Source organism: Diorhabda carinulata, chromosome 4 (assembly GCF_026250575.1).
Source record: "Diorhabda carinulata isolate Delta chromosome 4, icDioCari1.1, whole genome shotgun sequence".
Classification (NCBI taxonomy): Eukaryota; Metazoa; Arthropoda; class Insecta; order Coleoptera; family Chrysomelidae; genus Diorhabda; species Diorhabda carinulata.
This window is the reverse complement of record NC_079463.1, coordinates 32,140,471-32,164,452: the sequence shown is the minus strand read 5'-3', so window position 1 is coordinate 32,164,452 and position 23,982 is coordinate 32,140,471. Positions and strand designations below refer to the sequence as shown.

General features: G+C 32.4%; 1 protein-coding gene across 1 annotated transcript in view; it reads right to left on the bottom strand.

The window, feature by feature from the left end:
• LOC130893469 (zinc finger protein 250-like) overlaps window positions 1–22,054 on the bottom strand; it is a 61,163-nt gene extending 39,109 nt beyond the window's left edge. The window contains exon 1 of the mRNA XM_057799641.1: window positions 21,674–22,054. Coding sequence (XP_057655624.1) covers window positions 21,674–21,865 — 192 coding nt within the window. The 5' untranslated portion in view covers window positions 21,866–22,054. The remainder of the gene's footprint in view (window positions 1–21,673) is intronic.
• Window positions 22,055–23,982: the final 1,928 nt, after the last annotated feature.

The following is a 23,982-nucleotide window of genomic DNA, read 5'->3' as shown; positions in this document are numbered from 1 at the left end:
TGTTGATCACTGATTTTTAATCTTCTTTTTTATCGCATTAAACCATCGAACTCGTTTCTAATACACAACTCATAACCTCCAATTTACGTTAGTTAATTGAATCAATCGTAATGTGCATATGAATACGAGGTTCAATTAAAAAGAAATTCAGAAATTTGTAGCAGTAAAATGTGAAAATATAATTTGTTTTTAAAGTTGTTATGAAAACGAACGAAATGACGTGTTATATTTTAGTTTTGAAATTAATCAAATAACAGTTACGTTTTGACAGTTACAGTGTTGTATTTATACAGGGTATAAAGAAACGTTCTAAGGAAAAACATGACAAATTGTAATTATTTATTGAAAATACAGGGGATGTTGATTCATAGGATTTTCCGAGATTAGCTTCTTTACTCCTTTTACATCCAGGAAGTGCATGCCAAGGACGTGGAGGAGCGCCTGCATCAGTACCGGAATATCCTATATGCGGGAAATTCGAAATTCAAGTCGATCAAGTTGAAAATCATCAAAATGAGTTGAATTAATTTCAGGATAACATTTCTATGTAGTTTCTCACTTTTTTTAATAAAAATCTTTATTAAAACTCAAATTTCTTTTATTATTAACAGTTTTCTTTATATTCTATTGTCAGATTTACTTGAAATTTTGACAGATGACGTCTTGAAGTTGGAAATCATCGAAATGATTTGGAGCAATTTTAGGATAACATTTTTTGTAGTTTCTCGCTTTTTTTAATATTAATCTTTATTAATACTCAATTTTCTTTTAATATTAACAGTTTTCTTTATATTCTATTGTCAGATTCACGTGAAATTTTGACAGATGACATCTTGAAGTTGGAAATCATCGAAATGATTTGGAGCAATTTCAGGATAACATTTCTATGTAGTCTCTCGATTTTTCTTAACAAAAATCTTCATTAATACTCAATTTTCTTCTAATATTAACAGTTTTCATTATATTATATTATATTATCAGATCCGCGTAAAATTTTGACAGATGACATCAACAACATGGCGGAAATTGATAACATAATAATCGTGTTGTCAAATCGCCTTCGTATTTTATATTTTTGATTAATATAAAATAAATTTCAACATCAAACTATAAACGAAAAAAAGCCGCGCTACTTTTTTTCATCGATACAATGTAGGTAGTCCAGCCAACGCCTTTTGCTTTACATCTATATATAATGCACCTGCTTGGATTCTTTATGGTCCAACATATAAAAAAAAAACTATAATCATAGTATGGCGTGTTAGATTGAAACATTAATTTAATTTATTTAAGTGTAAGACGATATAAATCTAATAAAAATTACTTCTCGGCCTCGTTTCAATAATTCATTATCAATTTTTTTTTAGTACGACTTGGATAAAATAATGAAAATACGGATACCGTTCAACAATATTCGATGATAAAAAAATTTAAATTTAAATTAATTATTTGTAATTATATCTTCAAAAATACTAAATAAATAATAGCAGACACAAATCGGTTTACACCTTATGTCCAATAAACATAATTCAAGGTTAAGGTTAATCCCATCAACTCTCTGTTCGACTCGGAGCGCTCTGCGTGTAACCTGGCGTCACCATAGAGCTCTGTGTGATTGAGGAACAGCGCATTAACATCAAGTTTATTGCAAAACTAACCAAGAATGGCCGTGAGATTTTAAAGTGTTCAAAACGAGTTCTCTGAAGTAACCAATCGCGAAATAGTGGCTACAAACTTCACGGAAGACCGAGAAGAAGTGAAATGATAGTTCAAAAGTACCTGACCTGATTTAGAGACGGCGGTAGTCGCTTAAAAAAATACCCCGATCTATACAGCACATGTTTTAAGTTTAATCTACCAAATACTCTATAAATGTTGAAGAAAATCCACGAATAGGTACTCGAACTCACTCAGTAGTACTTCCAACAACAGTTTCCCCTTCCATTTTCTTAATTAGCTCGAAATTACTTATGATAAGATGGACGGTATTACCGATATTTTCTAATTTAAATAATAAAATCTCGTACGCCACTGATTCGAGCAGTAGCTGTTCCCTAAGGCGTCGAGAAGCTCCACACCCATATTTTTACTACAAAAAAACAACAACAAAGAAATCGGAGCAAAAACAAGTGAACGTACATATCGTGGTTCGATTGTTGTATCCCCGGGCATCTTCTAATCGCTATAAAATGGAAGTGCATGCTACTGACCATTAAGAAATTATACAAACACGTTATAATGTGAATGTAGTAGATTCTACACGTATATTTATATAAGGGAAATATGGCGTCGTTGTCAGATTGTGATATACGAGGACGGTTCCAGAAATACTTAACCTAACCTAGAGATGGCGGTAGTTATTTGAATAAACACTATATTAGAAAGTACACAATCTACACAGCATTTGAGAATATTTCGAAAAAACACTCAAAACTTCAATAACAATCCTTAGAAAATGTAGTCATTCGTTATAATTCACGATTCACCCTGTACAATGTACCACCCTGTAAATGATATAAAAAACATTTCTAATCACAATACGGCATCTAAACTACTTGATTCCATATATCCACGTGTTCAACAAGAAACTAGAACATCATCATAGTCTATCAAGAGAAAGACAATAAATAAAAAAATCGAATGGCAAGTGAAGCAAATCGTAGAGATCGCGAAGATCACGATTATTTAACAATCGTGGTTCGCGTGTTCTGAAATCTCACAAGGCACGTGCACAATAACACTTATACTGTTACTTTGTATTGTATTTTTGTTTAGCTACTAGAAAGCTGTAAGGACGAGATAAAAGGAAACGAAAAGATGAAGAATCTGGAGTATAGATAAAGAAATTGAATAGAGAGAAAAAGAAGAAGACTTGTGACAGCTTTGAGACTATATCTTGTGAAAATTCGAACGAATCCACTACTTTATTTTATTTACATATTATAAATACAGTAGACGTTCGTTACATTTTTAACGTGACTATTTTTAAATCCTAAGAAAGCTTCTTTTTTGGTCGTAAAAGATATAATTAGTGACATTTTATTAATGTCTTAAAATCAATTATAACTACCAACTGTCATTATAGCGAGATCGCCGTAAAAGGAAAACATCCATTCGATTTTAATCGATATTCGGACGCTATCGATGCTTCGGAATATTTTATGACGTGACCGGTTACTGTAGCTTTACCAATTTTAGCAAAATTAAAATAAAATCGTGTTCATGGGAACTTATAAGTTATTTATTTTTAATTGATACCGTCGTTTTAGTGAAATAGAAATATAAAAAAAAACAAGCGGATATGATAAACTGAAAAGTGAATATCTATTGAATAACTAATAATCGAAAAAAACAAGAAATCGAACGGTTGTTTATTTAGGCGAAAAGTGATACACGTGATGAACGATTTCGACATTTAAATCTTCGATGTAGATCTATACTAACTGTAATGATTAATAATGAACCAAAATTAAATAGACAGACGCTAATCATTGTAACCCAGCGTGTGTTCTACTAGAGTATATCGTTGGTAAACTAAAAAACCTCGTTAATGATAAGTATGAGCTTCTTATTTTAGGTTATCTAATCATCATTATTTATTTTCATTCTCGTACTGCGATTTTATAGACCGATCAAATTAGACGTTGTTGAATTTGACAAACTGTTTAATCTTTTACAAATTAACAGAAACTATTTTTGATTTGTTTATACAGGGTGTATCGCATTAGAATCAACTTATAGCGGAAGATCTGTCAAGAGGTTTCTAGTTTCTAGTTTGGCATCTTCTAAAGCAATATCTTTGAGATTTTAACACGTCGTTGGTTTCTGAAGTTTCTTAAGAACACAATAAACGCATTCATTCAGTTTTATAACAATTATTATCCAATTTATAACACTAAACACCAAGACAATACACCGGTTCATTCAGCGATGTATTCCAAGGGATTTTAATCAAGTTTGGCGTGTTCTAAGGCACTATATTAGAACTGTGAATACATTTTTGGTTTCTGAAGTTTCTTTGGAACACCTTTAACGTATTCACTCAGTATAAAATCGATACAATACAGAAGTATGCAAGAAATAATTACGTTGGAATTGAACGCGGTAAGTCAGTATTCGAGTTGATATAATATAATCTGTTGCACATATTTCTCTGGTACTAACCTATGATTATGTCTTTACACATGAACGAGTACTTCCCGGATACAGCATCTTTATTATTATCATTATTGGTTGCTTTTGAATTTCAGAAGAAGCGATTAGTATGCATCACAGCACGCTCGGATTTTGAATCATTATTTTTCAAAATGTGATCGAAAAATGAATTACGGGTGGAATCGAATAAATTGAATCTTTTAGGAAATAACGCAGATACGGCTTTGTGTATACGAGGATACTACGAATGTTTGAAATGGTTCTTTAATGATACAAAAAATACAGATCTCTGCTTCACGAAACTGCTTCAATTTACATCGAGGTTTTTACTTCACCTCATAAATCTAAATATCAGCGAATTTAAAGTAGAAAACGTCATATAAAGTTTTTACGTCATATCAATAGTTTTTGAGTTATTCGTAATTGAAAAGTACGTTTTTGAGTATAACTCTGTAATGATGCATTTTATCGAAAAAAGTGTATAAAACAAAAATGAAGCTTATAAAAAAACAAAGAAATTAAGTTATATTTTAAATCTTAATGTTTTACCTAAAACAAGTTATAGATACTTGAATAGTTTTTGTTTTACGTAATTGAGCATTTAACCTCAAATAACGGGAAAAGGGTTAATTTTACAACAAAAAGTCATGAAACACTTTTTAAAGAGCTTAAAAAGACCTTTCAAACGACTACTGATAAAAGTTGTTTCAACTGAAATTTCAGTGAGATATGATGTAAAATAGTTAAAGCTAAAAAAAATTGTACTGAAACTAATACCATTTCATTGAAAATCAAAATTAAACTTATTCCTTGTACTAAATACTTTATTTGGATGTTATTTACGACATCTGAAAGTTTGGTTGAATAGAAATGAATAATTTTGGAAAAAATTAGCATTAAATAATACTTTTTTTTTATTTTTAAAAAAAATTTTTTTTGCGAATTTTTTTCTCAATAACTATAAGAGATACAAAAACAAATAAACAGTCAAATTAAAGCATTTTTTATGACGATTATTTTGCTTTTTTTATTTTTTTTGTACCATAAAAATTGACGGAGCTATAACTAAATTAATCTGTCACTATAGTGCAAGGATTGCTTATCCACAGCCCTTTGACCCTTTATTAATAAAATTTGGAGGGTCTCAAACCCTTCTAACAAACATAGGCTTGTAGCCTTGAAAATTACCTTTAAAATGGTTTTTTGTAGAATGTGATAGCTTCAAAATTAATGGAATTACAAAAAAAATAAGAATTTGAATTTTTTTTTGAATTATAGGTTATGAAAAAGTTTCAAATTTTGGCGCACGGATTTTTCTGTTGATGCTAAGTTGTTTTTAGGTACATTTGAGAGTACCAAAAGATGATATACTCATAATCTTGATAAAGGGGTGGTTCTTAAGGGGGGTTATGGTGTAGAAAATAAAAAATCACTTCGTGTTTGGAAAATACACTTGAATACCGAAATAAATCAAAATCAAAACATTTAGTCATTAAAATTGTTTTTATTTTTCATCAAAGGGGTGGTTCTTAAGGGTAAAGACAATTGAAAATTACTTCGAGTAGAGACAAGAAACTTTAATACCAAAAAAAATGGAAAATCTAAAAGTTGACAGTCATTAGATTCATTTTTATTTCATCACCTGCAAAGGGGTAGGTTTTAAGGGTTGAATTAATTAATACCCAATTAAATTTTATTAAAATGCTATGAATTTTTCACAATAAAAATGAAATTGCAACGTTTTAAATCGTTAAAAGTTTTTTTCCCAGATTATTTTCATCGGAAGGGTAGTTTTTAAGGGTTGATACTTCAAAATATATAAATTTTCTATTATACAACACGTTAAGATATTTATGCTGCATAAAGGAAAAACTTTTGAACTAAAACAAAGTGGGAAAAACTAAAATATTGTTATTTTTCGATAAGGGGCGGTTTTCGTCCCTTAAAAACAATTAGCACACCTTGCCACCATGCAGATCTTGATATGGAGTTTAAAATTAACATAATTCTGAAATTGTACTTAATTAAATATATCGTGGAACCGAATTGTTGAGAAAAACATTAATTCGAATTTCGCGCTCTAGAAAGGGTAATTTGAGAGGTTAGGTTGGTAACACCGATCGAGACTTGCGTCAGACAGATGTAAACACAATAAAAATAAAGATCTTTTTGAAAAAGTTTTTTTTTTAAATCATTCTGGCCATTCAAAAAAGAAGTTTACAAATTTGCCAGTCTTTGGTTGGGTTTTTAATTTATGGTTATGACGCAATTCCATGGGATATCAGAACCGTCTATTTGAAGTTGAAGTATGAACCATAAACCCATTTGTATTTGGGCGATTAACCGACCGTGGACACGGTTCGACTACCCGCTACGATCTATACTAGAAGTCACGAAAATCTTTCTAATTAATTTTTCGTTGGCCAGGTGCATACCTCCTCCCAAGCAAGAAGTAACTGGCGATCAGAATTATTGCTTTGTTGGAATTGTGTACTGTCAAATTCTCTATCTATAGATCATACATAATATGGCGGACAGGGGTAGAAAATGGAATGGAAAGTTTGTATACAAAAAAATTATTTTTAGTACAGTGAATCACGTCGCAATTTTAAATACTTTAATGAATTAGATTGAAATTTCGAGGGAAGCTTAAAAATGACGCGAATAACAAATTTTATTTGATGGGAATGTATGATTCTACCTCAGGGGTGAATGCCACCCTTATTCGGGGGTGGAAATTTAAAATTTCGAAATAATACCGGGAATCGATAGAGAATTGAATTTTATGAAGAAAATGTGGAATGAAGTTTTTTATTTAACTCGATAGTTTCTGAGTTATTCGCGATTGAAAATTTAAATAAAAAACGTTTTTCAACATTTTTTTAAGAAAAACTCGAAAATTACGCATTTTATGGAAAAAATTATTCCTATCAAAATTGAAGCTTATAAAAAAACAAAGAAATTAGTCGGTTTAAATTGAATTTTTTAAATAATATTCAGCAAGTTATGAGTCAACGAAAGTAAATTTTTTCTTTTTCGTAAATTGATGCAGATGTTTGAGCTCAAATAACGGAAAAACTATCAATTTTTCGTAAAAATATGTGATAAACATTTTGAAAGTACTTTTTCAGACCTTTAAAATGAACTTTTATAAAACCGTCCATCTTAAAAATTAAGCGAGTTATGACGAGAATAAGTTAAGTAATTCGAATTCCAAAAAAAAAAGTCAGTAAATCTGACACCACGTGCAGCAAAATAAAAATTAATCGTAACCCATGTAAAATTAACTTTGTTTAAACCCTAACAACACGTTCCGAAAGTTTGAATGGTTTGGAACACGTATATTTTGAAAAAAAGTTGTTTAATGTGGAATTTAAAAAAAAAACTTATTTTTTCAAAATATCTCAAAAACCGGAAACCGACTACTCTAAATGTCATGAAATTTCACCTATTTTTTTTGAAAGTTGGTACTTCTTAAACGTCATATGAATTTGACAATGGCAACGCCATCTTTGTGTCAATCACACGACTTATAAAACAATTTTCTGGTTTCTCATTTCTTTTATAAGTAATTTTGTATCCATACTACAATATCGATTTTTTTATGGGCATGAATCAAGAATACAGTTTCCCCATTTTGTATCGGTAAGATAAAAAAAGTGGGAGCCAGAAACTGGCTGCTGCCTAATTTAATTCGAGCCCGTTCTTCTTTTTTTTAATCCGAATGCAAATGTAAATATTGGTTTACATATCTAATTAAATATACCAACAACTATTAAGAACGATATTTAATCTCAATCCCCATCTCACATTATGTATGAAAATGTATTCAAAATCAATTTACGTTGAATCTGAATCTTTTTTTTTTTTTGACAAATCGCCGTCATTTATCTAGTGTAGACGAGTGCAGAGCTTACATTCGACCCACTCGCAATTAGGAATAAATTAGAAATTTATTTAATTATTACTAAAGAACAGATAGTGAGGAAATTTAATATTTGGATATCGAGAATTTTAGATTTTTTTTAACAAATAAACAATAAATACAGTCCATCAAATTAATATTTCTCTTTATGTAATACATGAAAATGTAAGAAAAACAGAACGAAGGGATACAAATTGTAGCTTGGAATTTGATATAGAACATAATAAAATACTAATTTTCTCAATACAACTGAGGCTTCTAAAAGGATGTAATTAAAAAAATTCATCTTGTGACGTCAACGGAAGCATTTATTCGATCGAGTGCAGATTATCAAATTTGACAGTTTTGAACAAAATACGCTTTGTTTTTGAAAAGAACAGACTCTTATCGACAAATGACAATTGAAAAAAAAACTAATGATAAATGTTGGTTTGTTTTGAAAATATACAAACTCTAAAGGCAAATGACAGTTTATTTTTTATAACGACAGTCATTAAAAAGAAATGTTTTGTTATTTTCAAAAAATACAGTCCCTAACGACAAATGACAGTTTATTTTCGATACAGACAGTTATTAAAGACACAAGATGCTTTTTTCTTGAAAAAGTCAGTCTCTAATGACAATTGACAGCCTCTAATGACAATTGACACCTTAGTTTTCAATAAAACCAGTCATTAAAGGAAAATTATCGATTTGTTTTTCAAAAAAGTGTCTCTAAGAACAAATGATGGTTCTCTAAAGAAAAATGACAGTTTATTTTCGATACAAACTGTTATTAAAGATACAAGATGCTTTTTTCTTGAAAAAGTCAGTCTCTAATGACAATTGACAGCCTCTCATGACAATTGGCAGATTAGTTTTCAATAAAAACAGTCATTAAAGAAAAATTATCCATTTGTTTTTCAAAAAGGAGTCTCTAAGGACAAATAATAGTTTTCTAAAGACAAATGACAGTTTATTTTCGATACAGACAGTTATTGAAGACGCAAGATGCTTTTTTCTTGAAAAAGTCAGTCTCTAATGACAATTGACAGCCTCTCATGACAATTGGCAGATTAGTTTTCAATAAAAACAGTCATTAAAGAAATATTATCGATTTGTTTTTCAAAAAGGAGTCTCTAAGGACAAATAATAGTTTTCTAAAGACAAATGACAGTTTAGTTTCGATACAGACTGATATTAAAGACACAAGATGCTTTTTTCTTGAAAAAGGCAGTCTCTAATGACAATTGACAGCCTCTAATGACAATTGACAGCTTAGTTTTCAATAAAAACAATCATTAAAGAAAAATTATCGATTTGTTTTTCAAAAAAGAGTCTCTAAGAACAAATTTTGGTTCTCTAAAGACAAATGACTGTTTATTTTCAATACAGACTGTTATTAAAGACACAAGATGCTTTTTTCTTGAAAAAGACAGTCTCTAATGACAATTGACAGCCTCTAATGACAATTGACAGCTTAGTTTTCAATAAAAACAGTCATTAAAGAAAAATTATCAATTTGTTTTTCAAAAAAGAGTCTCTAAAGTCAAATGATGGTCCTCTAAAGACAAATGACAGTTTATTTTCGATACGTACTGTTATTAAAGACCAATACCGTTATTTTTTCGTTTGAAACGATCTGTAAATAAAAGTTCCGCTTCCTTTTTGATGATGACAATCTCTAATATAATAACAAAAACTGTGGTTTTAACTACATGAAAGTAATAAGAGTTTTTCAACCTAATTTTTTTATCGCTTCATAAATTCGAGCGTTCGCTTTTTCTTATAGATATATCAACATATACCAATTTCCTTTATTAGATTGAATTGAAGTCCACGGCCAACAACCTTGCTCCAATTCCTCGCCGTTTTCATCAATTATGCGCCTGGGGCAAATAGAACGAAGTGTGCTTATATATATTTTTTTCTGATATACGTCTCGATCTCGTTCCTAGAGATGGATACTTCCATTATCAATAACGGTTCTCGAATGTCATTATTCGTAAAATAATTACAACAAAAACACTTTTCAGAACGTCCGACTGAATTTTTTTGACGTAACTGTCTCAATATGTCAGATCAATACGATTGTGTCAAAATAATACAATCGCAGCCTACTTTTTAAAACAATTGACAGATGAAAAACTTCTGTGAAGTTTTGAAGTTGAGTCACCTAAAAGACAGTGTCGTACAGCGTGCCGAATTTGGTATTTCTAATTCAAAATATGGTAGAGAGATTAATTAAATTTGTGGCTCTACTTTGATTTACTGTTTTTACGTGGCACACCCCGTATATGAAATATCTTCAGCTTGTATCTAACACAAAATCACTCATGCGGTATAAATTCGAAAAATTTACCCGTTAGAAGGATATCGTGTTCATGATACAAGGTGTATTTTTATTTTTTTTTAGTTTTGAAATCTGATTCTTTTTTTCGTCATCTTCGAAACCGTCAATAAAATCATCGTGCTTCAAGAACTTGTTAATCGACTCGAGAAAATATTTTATTAATTTGATTATGTAAGCGTTGACAGATTTATACCTGCTTTATAGACCGACGATATTTTCGAATTGATGTTTATAAATGTAAAATTAATATTAAAAAATCTAAAATTACACATTTAGAACAATTTATTTGTTCCATATACTATACGAGGATTGCTCCAAAAGTATCTAAGTTGACCTAGAGATGGCGGTTATTTATACAACGTATATTTCAAGTTAGAAGACGCCATCTTGTTTAATATTCGTTTGACAGCCATTAATTTATACCTGCTTTATAGATCGATGATATTTTCGAATTGACGTTTATAAATATAAAATTAATATTAAAAAATCTAAAATTAAACATTTAGAACAATTTATATGTTCCATATACTATACGAGGATTGTTCCAAAAGTATCTAGTCTGACCTATAGATGGCGGTTATTTATACAACGTATATTTCAAGTTAGAAGACGCCATCTTGTTTAATATTCGTTTGACAGCCATTAATTTATACCTGCTTTATAGATCGATGATATTTTCGAATTGACGTTTATAAATGTAAAATTAATATTAAAAAATCTAAAATTACACATTTAGAACAATTTATATGTTCCATATACTATACGAGGATTGTTCCAAAAGTATCTAGTCTGACCTATAGATGGCGGTTATTTATACAACGTATATTTCAAGTTAGAAGACGCCATCTTGTTTAATATTCGTTTGACAGCCATTAATTTATACCTGCTTTATAGATCGATGATATTTTCGAATTGACGTTTATAAATGTAAAATTAATATTAAAAAATCTAAAATTACATATTTAATAGTACATTACGTAACAAGAATTGTAATTAACGAAGTGAAAAAAGCGTGTCCTGTTTTTAAAGAAATTGCATAATGTGTTGCCTACATTTAGGAGCATCACTGTTCGAATCCTAAATATATCTCGCTAATGCTAAAAGTTTTCATATTTTTCAAATAACTAAAATAAAAATTTAATTGTACTTTAAATAAACCAAGAAATTCAAGTTTTCTTATCAAAACGCACGTGTAGATTACGAGATCTCATTAAGTGCATGTTATTGTTAAATGTCATTGACAAGGAATGTTGACAGGGCGATTTTTGACGCCATCTTGTTTAGCATATGTTTGACAGCCAATAATAGTGAACGATTTCATTTAATTGGTTAGGTTATGTGAATACAATTCTAATTAAAAATCACGATTACAAACAATACGATTATAATTATTAACTTATTTCGACGGCGTCAAATGTCAAATATCTAAAAATACCGGAAATCATAGTTGCACTCCTGATTGCGGGTCGCATCTCTGCGGTAGTCCGTATATCCACACACCTCACGGTCTACATTTCACAGGTATAAATACCCACGTATTATTTTATGGCTACAACTTGTTTATTGCCCCACAAGATAAACGGTGTTTAGATGAAGAAATTTATGATTCCTCTAAGCGTACAGTTTCATTTTAAACGATTTGATTTCTTCCTGTGGTATTCGACAACGTTCGAACCGTCAGGATATTCGAATTTTATACCAGGACCGTCCCAAAAGTACTTGGCGCAACTTAATTTTTCAACGTAATCTTCTTTTACCAGCGACGCTCGATAAGTTCGAACACTTTTTATGACCATCGAACTAATTTTTTATGTTTGGGAATAGAAAATAATACGAGGGTGATGAATCTGGTCAATATGGTGGATAAGTTTTAACTTTAAACTAGTTTTTGGATGAAACAACAGTTTCTTCTTGTCCAAATGCGGGTGGTTTTGCTTGATTTCTTCGCTGAAACTCATTTTTACAGATAATCGATGAAAATTACCCCTCGCGAATCGAAAAAACGGCGCCATGACCTCGCCTGCAGTTGCAACGATCTATGTCTTCTTTGGAACCGGTTTTTACCTTTTCAACCCTTTATTTTGATTGTTCCTTTGTTGAGGATGTGAAATGATTATAAAACGTCGTAAAAATTCTGTGAAACAATGCCAAAACCTCGATGGAAACATCTTCACGACGCTGCATTTTCGCGCTGCTGGTATTCGCAGATCGTACAGTCTCGTCTAAACTTTGCTATCCAATATATTATAAAAATATGCGATATACGAGGGTACTTTACAGAGTAGTTACTACTCTTTCGGGCCCATCGCTTTTTACCTTTAAAAATGCACTTTTCCCATCGGGTTTCAATGAATTATGTACGTTAATCTTCTTTTTCTGTCGAGTTTCGTTTCAAAAGTGAAGGGAAGCGAGTGCGTGTCAAGAAGCTCTTAAACTTTTATATATTAAAACGAATGACATAAATTCCTTATGCAAAAACGGTCGATAGGTGTCAGATCGACTGCACGGGGCGTAGGCCTATTCCAGATGATAATTCTTTTCGCGATAAATCCCCTACTCAATAAGTTTAGATCGATAATTGCGATGTTGATGGCTTGTTTATCGCCCTTAGAACTGGTATACGCGATTTGAATAAGATGTCGTTTATCGTTCATTTTCATACCAGCAGACAGACGGAGATTGCTTTAAATAAATATATTCACGATAAAAAACAATCTTTCTATCGAAAACATCACGGTATTATCCTTATTTAAACGGAAGACGTCCGGAATCCATCACGTTAATCGTTTTTAAAATTCGTATTTTGATATATGGCAACACTGATGTGGATATGTCAAATCTGTCATAATAAAATTTGACTGCCATTTTGTAGTTTCGTGGTTTTCTCGTTTTTTGGTTCTAGGAAATCGAAAAATCGTCCGATTTCGATGAATTTTTTTTTAAAATGTTCGTTTTTATAGCGGATTTACGGAAAAAAACACGGGAAACATATCAACTGGAGATTTCATATAGTTTTGTGGCTTTAAACGCATTTTTTCGAATATAATCGTTCATAACTTTTTTGCAAAGCATTAAACGCGGTTTATATAATTTTTTTGTTAATCTACACAAAAAAACGAACATTTTGGAAAAAAAATAATCGAAAAATGTTTGTTTATTCATATTTTTATCTTTAACCTAACCTAACTTTAGTAAGATACCATTTTTTTAATGTCAATGGTCAATTTTTCAAAGTTAACCTTTAATATTTAACACTTGATTATAATAAGTGATTTTAAGAATGTTTTTTTTCATATAACTTCGATAATTAGTTAATAAAAAGGGTACAAACAAGTTAAAAAAAAATTGTTTCTATTTTTAATTGTAAAAACGTGATAAATCAACATTTTTGTATAATTTTTTTTTCAATTCGTTCGTTTTTTTGTGTAGATTACGAAAAAAAAAATACAACAACTCCATTTGATTATTTGGAAAAAAGTTATCGACAATTATACGTGAACGAGTGCATTTTCATACCAGCAGACAGAAGGAGATTTGTTTAAATAAATATATTCACGATAAAAAACAATCTTTCTATCAAAAACATCACGGTATTATCCTTATTTAACAATTCGTACGAACTATTTTGAGGTATGGCAACACTGATGGGGATATGTCAAATCTGTCATAATAAAATTTGACTGCCATTTTGTAGTTTCGTGGTTTTCTCGGTTTTTGGTTCTAGGAAATCGAAAAATCGTCCGATTTCGATGAATTTTTTTTTAAAATGTTCGTTTTTATAGCGGATTTACGGAAAAAAACACGGGAAATATATCAACTGGAGATTTCATATAGTTTTGTGGCTTTAAACGCATTTTTTCGAATATAATCGTTCATAACTTTTTTGCAAAGCATTAAACGCGGTTTATATAATTTTTTTGTTAATCTACACAAAAAAACGAACATTTTGGAAAAAAAATAATCGAAAAATGTTTGTTTATTCATATTTTTATCTTTAACCTAACCTAACTTTAGTAAGATACCATTTTTTTAATGTCAATTGTCAATTTTTCAAAGTTAACCTTTAATATTTAACACTTGATTATAATAAGTGATTTTAAGAATGTTTTTTTCCATATAACTTCGATAATTAGTTAATAAAAAGGGTACAAACAAGTTAAAAAAAAATTGTTTTTATTTTTAATTGTAAAAACGTGATAAATCAACATTTTTGTATAATTTTTTTTTCAATTCGTTCGTTTTTTTGTGTAGATTACGAAAAAAAATACAACAACTCCATTTGATTATTTAGAAAAAAGTTATCGACAATTATACGTGACCGAGTGCATTTCCATCAACATTTAAAGCCCTAAAACCAATATAAATTCTCATTTTTTTCCATTCCCATAATTTTTTTCATAAATCCGACTCAAAAACGAACATTTTAAAAAAAAATTCATCCAAATCGGACGATTTTTCGATTATCTATAACCAAACAACGAGGGGACCGCCAAAATATAAAATTACCACTCGTTGAATACATGATACGTTGTTATAAATACGAATCACGTGACACCGACATGTACATACACATTTTTTCAATGTATATTCTGATGCTAATGGTAATATAATTATATATTTATCACGATATGCCACTCCGATGGAATGTACCGTCGTAATATGATTTGCGTTCTTAGTATTTGCATTACTAGATCGATTTAATGAAAAAAAAAAAATGTAATTAGTGATTCTGATGCGAATGAATAATTTTTAGACGAGTATGACTCATTGTTGTACGATAGAATCGTCTGGGTTATTTATTATCAATCAATTTCGATAGCTAATCAAGTGTTTAGTGTCCCCCGGGTGGTCAAAATGTCGTCCATACATGAAATCAGTCGCTGACGGGTCGATAAGTCACTAGAGTTGATTTCTGCCATTGAAATACTTCATTTACATGATCAAATATGGAATAGATGAAGCGATTCACCAATTTTTTTTTGGAATCATTCAGATTCAAGCTTCGACGAGGTGTTTGGCTGTTTCCGTTGACTTCTTGCGTAGATGACAGAAACTTTTAGGAGTTTTCTCAACCGTCCTTCGAACGACAATCAAAAACCCACTGGAAACACGCCACGCCGCGCCACTTCATCCCACATGGGTCAAAATTTCTGAAATTTCATCGCATCAGGTTTATATTAATTTTTCCGAAAAGTCACTACATGAAATCCTAGAACTTTCGCATGACGTGGGGTGGCGTGGCGTGTAGGTGGGTTTAGATCTCAATTCCACCGATTTCGTCTTATTTTCCCACTTTTTTATGATTATAACTAAATATCTTTCTGGAAAACTTATAAAAAGTTGTGGTCCTATGAAAGGAATTCTTCTCCAGGTGATTAGCTCTTCATTGTCGTGCATTCTAGTATGGCTATTTGCTACCAGTGGGTTAAAAGACTGAGTGCAACCTCACACCAACACTAATAAAGACACAAGATGCTTTTTTCTTGAAAGAGACAGTCTATAAAGACAATTGACAGTTTATTTTCAATAAAAACAGTCTCTAAACAAAAATTATCGATTTGTTTTTTAAAAAGTGTCTCTAATGACTAATGATGGTTCTCTAAAGACAATTGACAGTTTATTTTCAATAAAAACAGTCTCTAATGACAATTGACAGCTTAGTTTTCTATAAAAACAGTCATTAAAGAAAAATTCTCGATTTGTTTTTTAAAAAAGAGTCTCTAAGGACAAATGATGGTTCTCTAAAGTCAAATGACAGTTTATTTTCGATACAGACTGATATTGAAGACACAAGATGCTTTTTTCTTGAAAAAGACAGTCTCTAATGACAATTGACACCTTAGTTTTCAATAAAAACAGTCATTAAAGAAAAATTATCGATTTGTTTTTCAAAAAAGAGTCTCTAAAGTCAAATGATGGTCCTCTAAAGACAAATGACAGTTTATTTTCGATACAGACTGTTATTAAAGACACAAGATGCTTTTTTCTGGAAAAAGACAGTCTCTAATGACAATTGACAGCCTCTAATGACAATTGACAGCTTAGTTTTCAATAAAAACAGTCATTAAAGAAAAATTATCGATTTGTTTTTCAAAAAAGAGTCTCTAAAGTCAAATGATGGTCCTCTAAAGACAAATGACAGTTTATTTTCAATACAGACTGTTATTAAAGACACAAGATGCTTTTTTCTTGAAAAAGACAGTCTCTAATGACAATTGACACCTTAGTTTTCAATAAAAACAGTCATTAAAGAAAAATTATCGATTTGTTTTTCAAAAAAGAGTCTCTAAAGTCAAATGATGGTCCTCTAAAGACAAATGACAGTTTATTTTCGATACAGACTGTTATTAAAGACACAAGATGCTTTTTTCTGGAAAAAGACAGTCTCTAATGACAATTGACAGCTTAGTTTTCAATAAAAACAGTCATTAAAGAAAAATTATCGATTTGTTTTTCAAAAAAGAGTCTCTAAAGTCAAATGATGGTCCTCTAAAGACAAATGACAGTTTATTTTCGATACAGACTGTTATTAAAGACACAAGATGCTTTTTTCTGGAAAAAGACAGTCTCTAATGACAATTGACAGCCTCTAATGACAATTGACAGCTTAGTTTTCAATAAAAACAGTCATTAAAGAAAAATTATCAATTTGTTTTTCAAAAAAGAGTCTCTAAAGTCAAATGATGGTCCTCTAAAGACAAATGACAGTTTATTTTCGATACAGACTGTTATTAAAGACACAAGATGCTTTTTTCTGGAAAAAGACAGTCTCTAATGACAATTGACAGCTTAGTTTTCAATAAAAACAGTCATTAAAGAAAAATTATCGATTTGTTTTTCAAAAAAGAGTCTCTAAAGTCAAATGATGGTCCTCTAAAGACAAATGACAGTTTATTTTCGATACAGACTGTTATTAAAGACACAAGATGCTTTTTTCTGGAAAAAGACAGTCTCTAATGACAATTGACAGCTTAGTTTTCAATAAAAACAGTCATTAAAGAAAAATTATCAATTTGTTTTTCAAAAAAGAGTCTCTAAAGTCAAATGATGGTCCTCTAAAGACAAATGACAGTTTATTTTCGATACAGACTGTTATTAAAGACACAAGATGCTTTTTTCTGGAAAAAGACAGTCTCTAATGACAATTGACAGCCTCTAATGACAATTGACAGCTTAGTTTTCAATAAAAACAGTCATTAAAGAAAAATTATCGATTTGTTTTTCAAAAAAGAGTCTCTAAGGAAAAATTTTGGTTCTCTAAAGACAAATGACGGTTTATTTTCAATACAGACTGTTATTAAAGACACAAGATGCTTTTTTCTTGAAAAAGACAGCCTCTAATGACAATTGACAGCTTAGTTTTCAATAAAATCAGTCATTAAAGAAAAATTATCGATTTGTTTTCTAAAAAAGTGTCTCTAAGGACAAATTTTGGTTCTCTAAAGACAAATGACGGTTTATTTTCGATACGTACTGTTATTAAAGACACAAGATGCTTTTTTCTTGAAAAAGACAGTCTCTAATGACAATTGACAGCCTCTAATGACAATTGACAGCTTAGTTTTCAATAAAAACAGTCATTAAAGAAAAATTATCGATTTGTTTTTCAAAAAAGAGTCTCTAAGGACAAATGATGGTTTTCTAAAGACAAATGAGGGCTGCTCTATCATCTGTTCAAATGAATATGCATCTAGATGTTATCTGCCTCGAAAATAGAAGGTTCCGAGACCATCGGGCTAGCGAGCTTAATTTTCGAATCATCTTTCCTCACCAATGAATCTATCGGTAACATAATTCAGTTGGCTTGGTGGTTACTTTTAACATACAAAATAAATTGAATCACAAAGTACATATCGTCATACTCGTATACGGTTATTTGTAACTTCGCATCTTCTGCTAATGACTCCGAGGCATTTATTTATATCAATTTAAATACCATCTCATCGAACGGTTCTTCTAAACGTTCAAAAATACTTTACAAGAATCTGTCTTCGAGTTACGATCAGGAACGAAATCGAAATTTATTTTTTTCCCGACAGTTAAGTCTAATAATAAACCGTCCTCAATTCATACAGGGTGTTTCGAAAACAAAAGTGATCGGAATCGGTAATTTGGTCTCGTAGAGGGCGCTAGTTACAGCGCTGTCGATCAACAACCATAAAAAAACTTACCCAACATTCACCGTTATCGTGAGTCCATCTCTGGTTATTTTCTTTATCAATAAATAATGAATTAGCCGCGTTTTCGTGAATGGATAGCAGAATTAGTATTTTAAAGTGTTGTAGAACGTTCTTTTATGAAATGGGAGCAGAAACCATCGCCTCCGGGCTTAGGAACGGCTTAATGATCAAAACACTCGAGGCGATTAATAAATGCACCAGTTCTTAGATAAACAAGTTCGATGGTGTGTTCTGTATTTTGAAGTTTCTAATCCAAAACGCTACGTATTTACAATCAACTCGTTTTACCGATCTACAACGTAACAACAGACCTGAAAGGCTGGATACCAACCGAATCTAGAGCGAGATCTCAATGATTAGAGGCAATAGTTGATACGTGGATTCCATTGAGCCAAAATTCAGCAGGAATCGAAGAAAAACCGATTGGGAAACATCCAATACAAATCTACAAGTAACTCGATGCGATTCCAGACCTGAAAGGCTGGATACCAACCGAATCTAGAGCGAGATCTCAATGATTAGAGGCAATAGTTGATACGTGGATTCCATTGAGCCAAAATTCAGCAGGAATCGAAGAAAAACCGATTGGGAAACATCCAATACAAATCTACAAGTAACTCGATGCGATTCCAGACCTGAAAGGCTGGATACCAACCGAATCTAGAGCGAGATCTCAATGATTAGAGGCAATAGTTGATACGTGGATTCCATTGAGCCAAAATTCAGCAGGAATCGAAGAAAAACCGATTGGGAAACATCCAATACAAATCTACAAGTAACTCGATGCGATTCCAGACCTGAAAGGCTGGATACCAACCGAATCTAGAGCGAGATCTCAATGATTAGAGGCAATAGTTGATGCGTAGATTCCATTGAGCTAAAACTCAGCAGGAATCGAAGAAAAACCGATTGGGAAACATCCAATACAAATCTACAAGTAACTTGACGCGATTCCAGACCTGAAAGGCTGGATACCAACCGAATCTAGAGCGAGATCTCAATGATTAGAGGCAATAGTTGATACGTGGATTCCATTGAGCCAAAATTCAGCAGGAATCGAAGAAAAACCGATTGGGAAACATCCAATACAAATCTACAAGTAACTCGATGCGATTCCAGACCTGAAAGGCTGGATACCAACCGAATCTAGAGCGAGATCTCAATGATTAGAGGCAATAGTTGATGCGTAGATTCCATTGAGCTAAAACTCAGCAGGAATCGAAGAAAAACCGATTGGGAAACATCCAATACAAATCTACAAGTAACTCGATGCGATTCCAGACCTGAAAGGCTGGATACCAACCGAATCTAGAGCGAGATCTCAATGATTAGAGGCAATAGTTGATACGTGGATTCCATTGAGCCAAAATTCAGCAGGAATCGAAGAAAAACCGATTGGGAAACATCCAATACAAATCTACAAGTAACTCGATGCGATTCCAGACCTGAAAGGCTGGATACCAACCGAATCTAGAGCGAGATCTCAATGATTAGAGGCAATAGTTGATGCGTAGATTCCATTGAGCTAAAACTCAGCAGGAATCGAAGAAAAACCGATTGGGAAACATCCAATACAAATCTACAAGTAACTCGATGCGATTCCAGACCTGAAAGGATGGATACCAACCGAATCTATATACCGACTCAACTATACATAGAGTCGGTGTCGATTGGAGGAGCCACCCAATTTCGTTCGGAAACTTAACCTCAACAAAGAGGAAATGTCTGGGACTCATACTAGACAGTAAACAAACGCGGAAAAACAGAAATTTCGCTCATGGAGGAATTGGGGTTGTATCCTTAAGATTGTAATTGTAATTGTGACCTAAATCATCGCATATGGGGCAGAGGCTAAGAGGCTACACGTCGCAGATAATGGCAACGGCTGGAAACTGAAGACGCGGATCTCTAGTGCCATCTAGAGTTTTTAAATGGAGTCGTGGATCAGCAGGATGGAAAACTAATTTGAAATTAGTGAAGTTTGTTTTTTCGGATTCGTTTATAGTCGTGATTATTAGGGAAAGATCGTTTAGGTGAGAATCCGTTGAGATGCCAATTAAAACGTAATTTAATCACTTTCCGGCATCCACTGTATAATTCATTTAACTGCGGATGCCGGTTAACTTTAATTAGCTTTTGTCGAAAAAAAAAATGAAATAGTGAAGTAATCATTTAAAGAGCACCTTTAAATGAATCGTTAAATGTTGTTTTTACTCAAATTTATTACTACGAATAAAACAAAACGAAAATAATCACGAAAGTTTTACAAGAATTTAAATAGTTAGAGTACAATTAATCTCTGAATATCTTAACCGTTAAAAAAGCGTTTGGTGCTGTCAAATTGGTTAAAATAAATCAAAAATCAAATTATAAACATTCGTAACAACCCTCGTACTGTGTGACGTAGTCGAATACGAGTCCAATTGTAGGAAATGTCCGGAAAGTTCAAAAAAAAACACAATTTTTTAAAATTTTGACAGGTACCTGTCTGGAACACTCCCGCTGTCGTCCATTTTGGTTCAGTAGCACCAACTACCTAATCTAAAAATACCTACTAACGATAACCGGTCAAAAATGATTGTCAAAGGGATTAATTGAGTTTAGACGGTTCTAATCGAGACTAAACGATTTATTCCAACCTTGTAGGGGTTTTTTAACCAAAATTCCGAAGTATACAATAAGAAATTTGTGAATATTGACGAACTTAATCGTGATCTAAACGAAACCGCGCGTGCCGTGTCTCTAGGAGCAGCGTAACTCCTCTGTTTTGAAACAGGACGAATTTCTACTCGATTAGGACAATAAGGACAAGGACAAACAGCCTGAAGTATGGTTAACTTATGGTTTAGGTATATCGGAACGTATTAACTTGAAAACGGTTTAGTGCAATAATAAATTTTCATTTAACATTTCGTAAAACATATTTTGATCAAGATATACGAAGGGAAGGGAATATATCGATTCAAAGTTGTACGGGGGAAGTACCAATTGATGGAATAGTTGTAATTGAGGACTGGGAGGAATATTTTGAAAAATTTTTGTCTCCCAGGAAAAATGGAGGAATTTTTAATAATTACTTACATCGTCGTCGTCCAATTGGCCGTACACGTCGAGTTTATCGATTCTAATAGTCCCTTGAAAAGGATAACAAACAGTCCCTTGAGATATCTCGGTATTAGACCAAACGGACACCTCGGGTTCCCTTCTATTCCCCAATCCGGCACTTCGAACGCACAAGCTAAACTCCTGAGGAATCAAAACGCACGTTTCCATATCGAAAAAAAAATCTAACACATAATAAAAGTCGCCGAAAACAATTTTTTTTTTTTTTTTTAATTTTTTGTCTCGTGATTTTTTTCGCGATTTATTTGATTATAATCGCGGCCGTAGCCTTGCATCAATGGCACTGAACTAGGCACTAAACTTGACCCTCAGATCTTGAGTCTAGCTGATCCCCCACCTTCTTATATATACACGTGGTTCTACAGGTACACTCTCCTTCTGATGGCAGGTGCTCGCAGAACCTCGCCGTGAACGCTACGATACATTACATTATTTTATATCGCCGGATATCATTAAAAAAAACGTTTCGTTTTAGTTATTTGTAATAAAGAATTAATTCTAATTAAATATAAATAAGTACAGCCCTGTAATATACGGAAATGTCAATACGTGGCTAGGAAAGTAACCCGAAGCGCAGCCGCCATATTTTTAAATATTTTCTCTTTCTATAACGTCAAAATGTGACGTTTAAATTTTTATCTGTCGTTGACCCCGCCTATAACAAATTTATTTAACATTACTAACAAATTAAATCAATGAAAATCTAACTACGCATTTCGATACGAAATCTCGTAGTAAGTAAACTGTTTTGCACCTGCCTATCCTCGGGCAACAAGTAGGCGGATCCGCTCGTAACCGAACCGCCTTCCGCCAATAAAAAACGTCGTACAAGTACGAGTCTACCAATAGATTAACGCGGTTCCGTTATCGGATGGGGAGGATATGTAAAACTATGTAGATTGCTATGCAGAATGTAAGTAAGCAAAATAAGAAAAAAAAATTGTTTTCAGTTAATATGGGTACTATTAATATGTAGTGGGCATTGAATTTTTTGTAAAGCTTGAATATTTAGTACCAGGTGTTGCGGTGGTAGATTAATATACAGGGTGGTTGGATTTATATGAAAAAAATATCGAGTTTCTTCATCACTAACAGCTAGACGCCAGCAGCAAGTTGATTTAGTGTATTTTCCCAAAACTTTGACTCATTCTATGTCTTCCACTTCTCTCTTTATCATTTAATCTCTCTCAGCTTCACTTCTCCTTGTTCTATCCACTTTTTCTGTCATCCATTCACTCAATACCTTCCAGAATCTCAATTTTTCTCTCCCCTATTTATTCTGCGTCTCCCACTCGTTTTTCTCTGTTCCTATAGCACTCAATTTCTCTTTATTTTTGTCTCCTACTCTTTTTATAGCTCCTACTTTGTCACTATTCCTTTCTCTTTCATTCCCACTCCTTTCACGACTCCCACTCACTCTCAATCACTCCCTCTCTACCAGTAGCTCCGCCTCTTTTCCACCTCCTCTCTCTGTCTCAATTTAGTTCTGTCCCCGAATCACTTCTTCTTTCTCTTTCTCTATCCTAATCACTATTCAAATCTATGTCCCATTCACTCTCTCCTATACAATATCTCTCTTTTTTTGACTCTCTGTGATACTCTCTCTTTGTCTTTGTTAAACACCTCTTCAATATCTCTCTCTCTCACTAGCTCCTCCTCTTCTCCGCCCACTTCGTGCTTCGTTCTGTCCCTGATTCACTATCTTAGTTCAACTCATTATATGTCTCTCTCTCCTTGTTGTGTGTGTTTCTCACTCTTTTTCAGTCTCCAAATCACTCCTTCTCTGTCCTATCCAATATCTCTTTCTCTAGTGTTCCATTTATTTTTCTCTTTGTCTGACGTTCTTTTCCTAGCACCTTCTCTCCTAATCTCTCTTTATCTCTATCTCCCATTTTCTATTTCTCTCCCTCTACCACTCAATTTTCCTCTCGCTGTACTTCCTATTCACTATCTCTCTCCTTTTTTCGCCACCTTTTCTTTCTAACAATCAATTTTCCCTCTCTCTCATACATTCACTTTCTCGATTCTTCTCTGTCTTTCTCGTGATATCTTTCTCCCTCTCTCTCTAACAGTCGATTTCTCACACTACTAAACATTCTTTCTGTCTCTCTCTGTGACTTTATACACTCTCTCCTTCTAAAAATCAATTTCCTTCTCTCCCAAACGTTTTCTTTCTCTATTTGTGCCTCTCCTCACTCTCTCTCACTAAAAATCAATTTCTCTCTCTCTCTCTCTGTGCCTCCCCTCACTCTCTTTCTCCTCTTCTC